Source organism: Balaenoptera ricei, chromosome X (assembly GCF_028023285.1).
Source record: "Balaenoptera ricei isolate mBalRic1 chromosome X, mBalRic1.hap2, whole genome shotgun sequence".
NCBI lineage: Eukaryota > Metazoa > Chordata > Mammalia > Artiodactyla > Balaenopteridae > Balaenoptera > Balaenoptera ricei.
The window spans coordinates 123,452,613-123,464,791 of record NC_082660.1 but is presented as its reverse complement, the minus strand read 5'-3'; the positions used below and the strand labels follow the sequence as shown (position 1 = coordinate 123,464,791).

The following is a 12,179-nucleotide window of genomic DNA, read 5'->3' as shown; positions in this document are numbered from 1 at the left end:
TACATAGCAAGATCATGCTCTGTAAGAAGTTGAAATCATATAGATAAGTCTAACTAATCATCTGTTATGTATAGTGTGATTTAAAAATACTAATATAAACATGATGGAACATTAATGTCTCTCTAACACACATGCACATATTTTTATGAAAAGTGTTGATTTTAATTCTCATTTGAAATTCTTCTTTCATATTTCTCTACCAGGGAGGAAGACTTGGAGACAAAATCAGAGCAACATAAAAGTAAATATCATTAATTAATTCAAAATTGGCCTTATTGCTGTAGTTGCAGAATTGGGATAGGGGCTAAAACCATATTTTTTCATTCACTAAACCAATATTGTGCATTTGAAAGCCTATTTCATCTAAAAGAAAAAGCTGCTGTTGCATTGTGTCTAATTGCAGTACTGGCATAGCCCCAGATATATGAGCAGTTTCTCAGGTCTTGGCTCAAGTTCAGAATAATTGCTGTAGAACATCTCACATAAGTTCCAGCTTCTCATTCCTGCCCCCACCTCAATTCACCTAAACAATTGTTGCATCTTCTTACAAAAGGAGATTTCTTTCATAAGTGAGTCCAGTCCTGCAAGTATGAAACATGGACAAAGGACAGATTCTAATGGACCATCCCCTGGGCTCAAAAAAGACATCTATTCATTTCTTGATAGATTTAAGATTCCTTTTCAGTTAGCCATGATATTCTGGTATCTGCAGAGAGTAGCCTCCTCAAAACTGCAGCACCCTACGTTTTCTTTGTGTGTTCTTTTTTTAAAATAATTAATTAATTAATTAATTAATTTTTGGCTGCATTGGGTCTTCGTTGCTGCGCGCGGGCTTTCTCTAGTTGTGGTGAGCGGGGGCTACTCTTCGTTGCGGTGCGCGGCCTTCTCATTGCGGTGGCTTCTCTTGTTGCGGAGCACGGGCTCTAGGCACGCAGGCTTCAGTAGTTGTGGCATGCGGGCTCAGTAGTTGTGACACACAGGCTTAGTTGCTCCGTAGAATGTGGGATCTTCCCGGACCAGGGCTCAAATCTGTGTCCCCTGCATTGGCAGGTGGATTCTTAACTACTGCGCCACCAGGGAAGTCCCAAAGCACACCTTTTAAAGAGGGAGCATGTTAATGGTGGCTGACCATGGGCTTGACTCTGTTTCATCACTTACGAGGTGACCTTGGCCATGTTGCTAAACCTCTCTGAGCCTCAGTTTTCCCATCTGTAAGACGGGGATGGGGATCAGTGTGCCATCACTTGCTAAATTGCTGTGCGGATTAGATATAATGAGGTGTGTTGAGCCCCTAAGACAGTGCCTGCTCAATATATAGAAAGCAGTCAATGAATGCTTGTTCCTTTCCACGTGTATCGGTAATAAGTAGGTCATATCGTGTGGAGATGCTTTTCAGCTGATAGAGCCTGTACTTCATTTTCGGTTGTAGCTGTTAAGAAGTAACACTACATTTACTTGGGGGTTAGGCTTTTTGCAAGCTCAGCTGTCCAGTACAGCCAAGATCCCTGGAATATGCTTCCAAAGAGCAAATAACCATCACAAATCTCATGCAGTCGACTCAGTAGGGCAGTCCAAGTCCTGTGGAGTCTGCAGAATAAGGCAGCGGTCTAGGATCAAGGAGATCACTGACATGTGGCAGAGAGCAGAGAAAGATGAACAGGTCACAGCCATTTCAAGGCACAGTAGACAGTTTTGCACATCTTGTTGGCCTTGGAGTGTGTCATTAGATTTTATCATATCATTCATGTTCATGATGATGCCACTGAGTCATTGGGAAAAGGGTCAGTGATACTGTGTGTCCTTGGTTAAAGGATTCAAGGATTCATGTAATATTTGCTATCCAGATTTCCATAAAAAAATCAGTAAGGTTAGGGACTTCCCTGGTGGTGCAGTGGCTAAGACTCTGAGCTCCCAATGCCGGGGGCCCGGGTTTGATATCTGGTCAGGGAGCTAGATCCCACATGCATGCCGCAACTACGAGTTTGCATGCCACAACTAAGGAGCCGGCGAGCCACAACTGAGGAATCCACCTGCTGTAACCAAATAAATAAATAAATAAATAAATAAATATTTTTTAAAAGTCAGTAAGATTAAAAAGCCATGTTGGTTCTTCAATGAATAAACTTTAGTTATCTGGACAATCAACTTTTTTGGCAGCGGTGGGGGGGGGCCGTGCCGCATGGCATGTGGGATCTTTTTTAAATTTTGGCTGCATTGGGTCTTCATTGCTGCGCGCGGGCTTTCTCTAGTTGCGGCGAGCGGGGGCTACTCTTTGTTGTGGTGTGAAGGCTTCTCATTGCAGTGGCTTCTCTTGCTGTGGAGCACGGGCTCTAGGCACGCGGGCTTCAGTAGTTGCAGCACGTTGGCTCAGTAGTCGTGGCTCACGGGCTCTAGAGTGCAGGCTCAGTAGCTGTGGCATGCGGGCTTAGTTGCTCCACGGCATGTGGGATCTTCCCGGACCAGGGATTGAACCCGTGTCCCCTGCATTGGCAGGCGAATTCTTAACCACTGCACCACCAGGGAAATCCCGGCATGGGGGATCTTAGTTCCCCAACCAGGGATCGAACCCATGCCCCCTGCAGTGGAAACACGGAGTCTTAGCCACTGGACCGCCAGGAAAGTCCCAGTACAATCAACATTTTATGAATTAACCTCATTTTCCCGAAGTGCCAAAGAAATGAAACATTACTTAACATATAAAATAAATGGTAATGAATATCTTAAATCTGTCCTCTTAGGCAACTAAAATCATTTTTTTAACTAGTACATATCAAAGTTATTTCTGAAAAAATCATACTCATAGTGTTACTTTTCAGTTTATCTATACAGTTAGAACGTAGAAAGAAGAAAACTTAACTTGAGCTAGAGTTCCATGAAAAAGAACTATACCTACATAGATGCTAATTTCACGTTTCTTTTCATTTCAGATTGAAGCGGTGCATGATTGTCAGGAGAAGAGTAGTTCTGCTCAGTCCTCCAGTTTGGACAATGGCAATAGCCTGGATGTTTTAAAGAAGTATCTTTTATTTATTAACATATACCCATATATACATCTACCAGTAGGAGGCTCTGATTCAGTGTTCAAGGCAAATGTGCTTAGAATTTTGAGTTCACAGAATGGGGTTCTACTGGATGTGATGAAAAGTACACTAGAGAAGGTGTCAGAAGTCCTGGATTTAGGCCTGGCCAACCTATATTCTGTTTATGTGACTTGAAAATTAACTAGATCTTTTCAGAATCTTAGTCTCCTCTTTTATGAAAGAGGTGAGAGTGAATGGGTCAGTGTTTCAAAAACTACAAAGGATTATGTAGATATACAATGTGATTTTATAGGTGCTAATAAAAATCATTGTTTCGTTCACTTTTATATTATTATGTTAATATTCCACACATATGAATATTCACCTTTTAAATTTTATATCACAGACTTTTGAGTGTAAGTAGCCAGTATTTTGGAGCAAGTTATATATATAGTCAAAGATGGTTAAATGTTAATTCTTAAAAGTGTAAAAATTTAACAGAGGCCAAGGATAGAAGTTAAATTAAATGGGTAACTTATATTGGGGAGTGAGGAAATAAATTTTAAATATGATGTCAATTAGAAATCACATTGGAAGGAAAATGTATTTTATTTTAAAGAGACAGTAAAAAAATTACTACAGAAACTTAAGTATGATCTATATTTGGGAAAACCAGCATAATCATGTCTTGGAAAATTTCAGAACATTACTGGGAAAAAAAGGAAAAATTGTGCCTAAAATGCTAATATTATTTTTTTCTGAGAGAGAGAGGGAACTATAGCTCAGAAACTGTGCTGTTCAAAAAAGTATTCCCAGCTTTTGCACAGTGGCAGTATCATAGCCAATGAGGTTTATCCGAGGCACGATTATTGCTAATTGAAAAAAGTATTCCCCAGATTTTTAGGAATAGATTTTGTGAACTTTTAGTAAATGATTCTTAAGCTTAGTGAGTTAGAAATAAGATGGGTTTTTTTTTCTCATTTAAAAATAACTCCTGAGCCCCACTCCTCTTTTTTTAAAAAATTTTTTAAGAGTCTTGTGCGTAGTACTTACTCTAGAAACCATAGAATTAATTTTATATTTTGATGATAAAACCAAACCATTGGTAGTTCCCCTGCATTATTAATTTTCATCTTAGACAATTTATAATGATAATAAGTGAAATGTTGCAATACAATTCTAAAGCCATAAAATAACTGACAAATGTGGTCCTTTCATTTTAGCCACGTCCTAAATGAGCTGGTACAGACAGAGAGGGTGTATGTTCGGGAACTATTTGCTGTTTTGTTGGTAAGTGACTCAGATCGTATTTTCCTGTCTTTTAGGAAGTGCTTCGGGCAGACTTCTCTTTTTGTCTCCTTCCTTGATTGTTAAATGTGCATATTCAGGTTCTCCCTCAGCAGTGAGAATTGTAGGTTCAGAATTTATTACAGAACAGATAAGCTGTTCCCTTAGGAATACAGCAGAGCGTTATAATTATTCCCAGGGTGCTCTTTAGAGATTGTGATGTAAAGCGTTAAGTATGGGAGAAAAACATTCTCTTGATACAAATGTCATAATATTAATTTGGTCTGAAAAAACCCAAACAATTATTGCCTGTTTAAGGAGAAGTTAATGACCTGTAATATCATTTTTCATACCTGGTTTCTATTTTGTTTCCTATTTTGTTTCTATTTTGTTTTCCTATAAGCTACCCTGAAGGCCAAAGAGCTGTCACTTTATTCTACCCATTGAGTAGAAAACCTTGACTTCCTTGTTCTGCTATCTAAAATAATAATAATAATAGTGGATAAATTTGGGAACTAGAAAATTTGAATGTTAAAATTACAAACAACTTTACCCATTAATCCCATATATGTTCTGCTATACCTATACCTTTGGTGGCCCAATCAAATGTTGATGTAAATATTTTTTAAATGAATAAATGTATTTATTTTGAGTAGGGCTATAGAGAGGAGATGGATAATCCAGAGATGTTTGACCTTATACCACCTCTCCTGAGAAATAAAAAGGATGTTCTCTTTGGAAATATGGCAGAAATATATGAATTCCATAACAAGTATGTAATTGCTGAATTGAATTTTCTTTTTCATGATTATTATTTAAAAGGTTATTGACTAATTTAGCATATTTCACACAAAATCATATCATTTTTTTCTTTGAAATTTTTACAGCGTTTTCATGAGCAGTCTGGAAAATTGCGTTGTTGCTCCAGAAAGAGTGGGACCTTGTTTCCTGGAAAGGGTTAGTTCAATGATTATTTCAAAATATATAAATATAGGCCACCAAAAGAGCAGGCCATTTTACAGATTTAGAGACAAGGTAGGCATTATTTTTTATGTCTTTATGTTTTTGGAGGAAACACATCACTCCAGCAAGTATTTGAGGCTAAACCAAGTTTTGTTACAGGAATGGGGTATTCGAACGTGCAAATGGCCATTGTATTCTGTGGTATCAAATGCTACAATGGCTCAGCTTGTGTCCACTGACCCCTGGGTGATCCCAGGAGTCCAAGGACCATCCTGGCTGTGAAGATGGGAGATTTGGGATCATCTCAGCACAACCATTCTTGGCTTGGTTAATTTTTAGCCTAAGAGATGCCTTGATATTCCCCTCTAATACATGTGAAGTCTTTGAATCAAATGGAGTCTGGCTTTCAGACACCAAGGCATCTATCACAGGAACTTTGCAAAATGGGGGGCTGTGTGTTCCTTTTATTCTACAAGATCATTCAGGGAGGCTCATTTCTCTGTGTCCTAAGAGTGTACTTAGTACAATTGACTTCCCAGGCTTTGTAATCATACTCTCTTCCATTAGAGTTTTCTCTCACAATGTTCTCTGCTTATCTAGTTCCTCCTCTTCTTGAAAGATCAGTTTTGTCTTGATTTGAGAGTCAGTTTGATAGAGGTGATCACTGAAAGCTTCCAAGGAGATATCTTATCTCAGAAAGCGTTTATGGTGTGAGAAGATAATAGGGATAAGGCAGAACCTTTCTCAACATATCCAAACTTCAAATGCATTTAAACCGTGGCCAAATTCCTCCCCGACCTCCCTAAGCAACAACAACCTCTCTTTCCTTTGAACTCCTGTAGTACTTAATGTCTGTGCTACTCATTGGGAATTTTACATTACTACGCATCTTTACACATATTCATGAAATCTGCTCCAACTAGATGGAAAGCTCATTGAGGCAGGGTCCATATCCTATGTATTTTTGTATCTCTAATAAGATCAGCATGGTTCTTGGCAATCAGTAGGGGTTTAATAAGTGCCTGTTGATCTGTTCATTCATTCAACAGCCACCTACTGAATACGTACTCTGTGCCAAGCACTTTACTAGGCAATGCGGAATACCGAGACCATCCTCATAGAAAGACAGGGAATCCATTGTGTACAGTGTGAGATGTGGTATATTAGAGATATACAAAGGGTCCTATAGGAGCCAAGAAGAGGTGCATCTGATATTGACTGGAGGTATAAATGATGGCTGTATAGAAGAGATGACTCATGAGATGAATGATAATGAGTGAGTAGGAGGTAGCCCATTACATGAGGGTCAAATAAAGATGATTCCAGGGAGAGAGAATAGCACGGGCAGATACCTCGCAGTGTTACGGTACAATGATGATGCTCCGAGGAACCAAAGACCTCGGGAGTTACTATAAGTTCATTCACTAGGGAGTCGAGAGACTGAAAGCATAGAAAGAGCATATTTCTTGGTACCCTATTACCTCATAGTAATGAAAAAAGTAGTCTGTTTTCATAGTTCATTCAAAGAAGGCTTTTCTCCCTCTGACTTTTCTTTTCTCCCTCTAACTCTTAAACTTGGTAAATGGAAGTTATGAAATTCCTTGCATAATTATGTGTCCCTCTACCTGGTCTGATGGGCATGCTGTTCTTGGAATATAAAGAGGGCTTCTGACCAGCTGCCAGTGTGACAGGCCACATTCCCTGTGATGCTTGGCCATACTCATTCTTGCTCAGCCTTCCTTGATAAGAAAAGTACATGCTCACAAATTGCTAATACCCTTGAATTTTCTTTTTATCACAGAAAGATGATTTTCAAATGTATGCAAAATACTGTCAGAATAAGCCCAGGTCAGAGGCAATTTGGAGGAAGTATTCAGAATGCGCCTTTTTCCAGGTATAGTAATTGTTCAGGTATTGGATGTACTCTCTGTGGAAGATACTGGGATATTTCTTATTTATAAATTCATTTTCTGCTTTAAGTAAGTTATATATATATATAAGAGTGGTTTGACCCTCCCCAAAATATACATACATGCACACAAACATATATGCTGCTCCCCAGAGGCAACTACTTTCTGCTCTTTTAGCTACTTTTTTCGGTATTTACCTCCATACCTCCAAGTATCATGCTCGTATTGCTACTTCCCATGATGGAAGATGAGGATGTAGCTTTCTTTCATTGTTCTTGCTCCCCAGCACGCAGACACACACACACACACACACACACACACACACACACACACTTCTTTTCCTCCAAATAGTCCAATCTAGTTATATTGTGTAACTCTGGTTAGATTGATATACAGTGTTAAATTATTAAGACTATGTAATTTCTGTGCTCAGGTGAATAATGTGGAATAAGACGGTTGCTTTTCCATCCTTATTGTTTTTCTTACAAGTGTCTTTTTTTACTCACTTAATTTTCTAGGTACTTATCCCTATTCTACCCCAAACTCTCCCAGTTGTGAGAGTTACGTCAATCTCTTCTAGTACATTTAAACATTATATTTTCTCTGAATTTCATCTTGAAAAAATCTCCCCTGGGGTCTTCTGACCTGCTCATCTAGACTCACTAAGCCCGTTGTACAGCTGCCATCTTGGAATGCTGGTGAATATCAATTTCGGGGAGTCTGCTCACGTGTCTCTTGCCTAGGCTCTCCCGTTTCCTAGGCGCCATATCTGTCTCTTCCTTGTTTTATTAACTTGTTCAGCGGAATACATCCTCCAGTAGCTTTACTGAGAAAGTGTGCATGATAGGTAAATGTTTTTGAGAGCTTGCATGTCTGTGAATGTCTTTATTCTACCCTAACACTTGATTGCTAGCTTGACTGGGTATAGAGTTCTATGTAAGAAATAATTTTCCTCAGAATTTTGAAGGTGTTTGCTCCATTGTTTTCTAGTTTCCAGTGTTGCTGTTAAGAAATCTTATGCCATTTTGATTTTTGTTCCTTTGCACGTGACCTAGTTTTGTCCTCTCTGTGAAAGCTTATGGGAGCTTCCTTTATCCTCAGGGTTCTGAAATATCACAGTGCTGTGCCATTATCCAATCTTATGGTGATCCCTTTGAATTTGGAACCCCTTGTTCAAATTTACTTGGATTTTTTTTCCTTTGATTTTCTCCACACAATTTTCTCCATTTTCTCTTTCTGGAATTTCTATTGTACAGATGTTGGAGATTCTGGACCAGTCCTCTAATTATCTTTTCTTTCTATGTTCTGGGTCTTTGTCTTGTTGCTGTATCTTCTGGGATTTATCTTGCAGTCCTTCTGTTGAGGGTTTTGTTTCTGCCATCATGTTATTAATTTTGAAGAGCCTCTACCCATTTCTGTTCTCTGAATGTTCCTTTCAGTACAACCCTGTTTATGTTTCATGAATTCAGTATCTTTACTTATCTGTATGAGGAGAATTATAATAGATTTTCCTTTTAAAAATAGCTTTCTCCTCCTTGCAGAGTTTCTGTTGTCTTCATATTGCTTTTCTTCTTTCTTTTCTTTTTTTTTTGTTTCTGTCACTTTCCTCAAATGTCTGGTGATATTTGGTTGTCCACTTGCTTTAGGAATAAGCACTAAAAAGCTCACTGGAAGTTTCCTGTGCTTATGTGGGTTTATTGACCATGGTCCTCACTGTTGGGTCCTTGGAGGATCCCCAAGACCTGTATGTTTAGGTCCTTTTGCTCAGGCTGGTCAGATTCTCCAGTCTGCTACCTGGAGAATAAGGATCTGGCTGCCAGTGTTCTGGTAGCCAAGTGGGGGGAAAGGCTGAGAGTCTCTTAGTTGGTACATAAATATTCAAGTGATCTCTTTGCTTTCAATATGGTATGACGCCGTCAGCTGGACCTGGTATTCCCTAGTCCAAAGGCCCTCTGTTTCACTCTTTTCAGATAAACATCGTTTCTTCTGCTGTGGGGACAAGGGCGGCAGCCACCCAGTTTTGCACAGTGGCGTGCTGGCTCAGATGCTTACTGTTGCTGCTGCTGCCGGTGCTGCTTTGTTTAGATTTAATTCTCATTTAATTCTTTTTTTTTTTTTCTTTTGGTAACAGCTTTGTTGAGATACAATTAAAATAACACAAAATTCACCCTTTTAAAATGTACAATTCAGTAGTTTCACTATATTCACAACATTGTGCGACCATCACCACTGTCAACCTAAGAACATTTTCATCACTCCAAAAAAAAAATACCTTTTAACAGTCACCTCCCATTTTCCCCCAAGCCCCACAGCTCTCTGCAAATACGAAGCTACTTTCTGTCACTATAGATTTGCCTGTTCTGAACATTTCATATAAATGGAATCTTAAAATATGTGACCTTCTGTGTCTGGCTCCTTTCACTCAGCATCATGTTTTCACAGTTCATCCATGTTGTAGCAAGTGTCAGAACTTCATTCCATTTTATGGCCTAATAATATTCCATTGTATGGATGGATAGTCCACATTTTATTTACCCATTCATCAGTTGATGGACATTTGGGTTGTCTCCACCTTTTGTGTACAAGTTTTTGTGTGGACATTATTTTCATTTCTCTTTGCCGTAGACCTGGGTGTGAAATTGCTAGGTCATATGGTAATTCTGTTAACTTTTTTTTTTTATAGTAATCTTTTATTTATTTATTTATTTTTATATTTATTTTTGGCTGTGTTGGGTCTTCGTTTCTGTGCGAGGGCTTTCTCTAGTTGCGGCGAGCGGGGGCCACTCTTCATCGCGGTGCGTGGGCCTCTTCACTGTCGCGGCCTCTCTTGTTGCGGAGCACAGGCTCCAGACGCGCAGGCTCAGTAATTGTGGCTCACGGGCCCAGTTGCTCCGCGGCATGTGGGATCTTCCCAGACCAGGGCTCGAACCCGTGTCCCCTGCATTAGCAGGCAGATTCTCAACCACTGCGCCACCAGGGAAGCCCCTGTTAACTTTTTGAAGAACTGTTGGGTTGTTTTCCAAAGTTGCTGCACCTTCTTACATTCCTACCAACGGTGTATGAGGGGCCTGATTGCTCCACACCTCTACCAACACTGGTTAGTATCTAATTACTTCTTAAACAAACTTTTAAAATTACTTCTTAAACAGCCACCTTTTTTCAAACCCCACCTTCATCTCCAACTTCCAGAGGTACTTGATTCTGGAGTCTTTGTGGAGGAGGGGGAAGTGTGTTCTTTAACATAAATTGAGTTGTTCCTTGGCTTTTCCCTCTGCCAGTTTCCAAATTTTGTCAATGTTTTTCCCTCTTTCATCTTTGTAACTTTGGGTTTTTCGTTGTAAAAATAACTTTTCCATCACTTTAATTGGGTTTCATGAGTGGAGAGCTAAATACATGTATCAGTCCACCATTTTTAACCATAAAAGTTGATAATCGAATTAGATTATGTATTGGATTTTATCACATACAGAGGAGGGTCCTGGATCTTCCATAGATATCTCCTCTCCCATTCCCTTTGTGTTCTGCACTTCCTATATGCAGATTTCATCCTAAACAGCTCCATCTTGCCCTAATTATGGACCCTACAATGTTCCCAGGACTCAAAGTCATGGCTTCTATATTTATAGTGGCAGCAAGCCAATAATCAGATGAAATGTAGCACCAGTTGATAAGGGCTGTATTTTTCTTGTGACATTTAAAAAACTCTTCTCATACCCAGTCTGATTTATATTCAGTACAACCTATTTCTTTTCTGGGTCTTGGCCTGCAGAGCTGAGCCTTTTGTTAATTTTCTTGGATACTTTGAAGAACTTTTTGGTCATGTTAACCTATGGTCATTCATTGCTTTCTTACTTTTTAAGCGTTTCCACATCATTGTGAATTTATGCATAAAAACTTTTTAGTCTTTGAAATTTGGGGATTTTCTAGCTCTCCGATCCTCGAAATAAAGTTTACTGTAGTTTTTTAGACATACTGCCTCTTACAATTTCCATACCATATATAACAGCAATTTTTCTGGTAAATTTTCCTTGAGATGTAAGAAACATGCATGCATTGGGTCTAATCAATGAACATTTGACATTTTCATAGGTAAATGTCAATTTAAATTTATTGATAATTGTATTTTAATGACAGGAATGTCAAAGAAAATTAAAACACAGACTTGGTCTAGATTCCTATTTACTGAAACCAGTGCAACGGATTACTAAATATCAGTTACTGTTGAAGGTAATTACATGAAACATTTGTTTCTTTCTTTACTTACTTCTTTGGGTCAAAGGTGGCAAAGCCATTAAAACGGGAGCAACTGACTAGTAAGCACTAGAAATAGGTCGGCTTCCTGACTGAGACAGCTGCATTTAGCAGTTGAATCAATGCTTCTAGCTATTTAATCGTCCATACAAGTTACACTGATATATGGATAACCCTGACTGTAGAACTTTTACTGTTGTTAAGCAGAACTAAACAAATATAGTTTTGAGACTGTATTTCCTATAGTTTTGAGACTGTATTTCCTATGGGCCTTCTCAATGAAAAATGAAGATGGCACACCTCTGAGTAATGTGAAAAGATTCCAAAAATGTCACGTTAAGTATAAATACAACATAGCTTGTTTTAAAATATCTTTTTACAATGTTCTATGGTATATGCATAATGAATAAAATGAATTGCTGTAAGTGGAGGACCAAAAAATGTGTAATTGCTTTAAAAACGGATCTGTAGTGTGTCCTAATACCTATTGTCCTCCAGCTCCAGAAGCATTGAATGCCCTTTGCTTTCTTTTTTTTTTTTTTATAAAGTATGTGAAAGTTATATGCTCTGACATTTTATTTATTTATTTATTTATGGCTGTGTTGGGTCTTCGTCTCCGTGCGAGGGCTTTCTCTAGTTGTGGCAAGCGGGGGCCACTCTTCATCACGGTGCACGGGCCTCTCACTATCGCGGCCTCTCTTGTTACGGAGCACAGGCTCCAGACACGCAGGCTTAGTAATTGTGGCTC

At 38.9% G+C, this 12,179-nt stretch overlaps 1 protein-coding gene and 1 pseudogene across 6 annotated transcripts in view; both read left to right on the top strand.

The window, feature by feature from the left end:
• MCF2 (MCF.2 cell line derived transforming sequence) overlaps positions 1–12,179 on the top strand; it is a 63,815-nt gene that overhangs the window by 36,726 nt on the left and 14,910 nt on the right. For all 6 annotated transcript variants that reach the window (XM_059909967.1, XM_059909966.1, XM_059909972.1 and 3 more), the window contains 7 exons: positions 204–241; positions 2,928–3,016; positions 4,244–4,310; positions 4,964–5,079; positions 5,195–5,264; positions 7,072–7,164; positions 11,315–11,407. In XM_059909967.1, the coding sequence (XP_059765950.1) occupies positions 204–241; positions 2,928–3,016; positions 4,244–4,310; positions 4,964–5,079; positions 5,195–5,264; positions 7,072–7,164; positions 11,315–11,407 (566 nt within the window). The remainder of the gene's footprint in view (positions 1–203; positions 242–2,927; positions 3,017–4,243; positions 4,311–4,963; positions 5,080–5,194; positions 5,265–7,071; positions 7,165–11,314; positions 11,408–12,179) is intronic.
• LOC132358057 (U4 spliceosomal RNA) lies at positions 3,836–3,962 on the top strand (annotated as a pseudogene).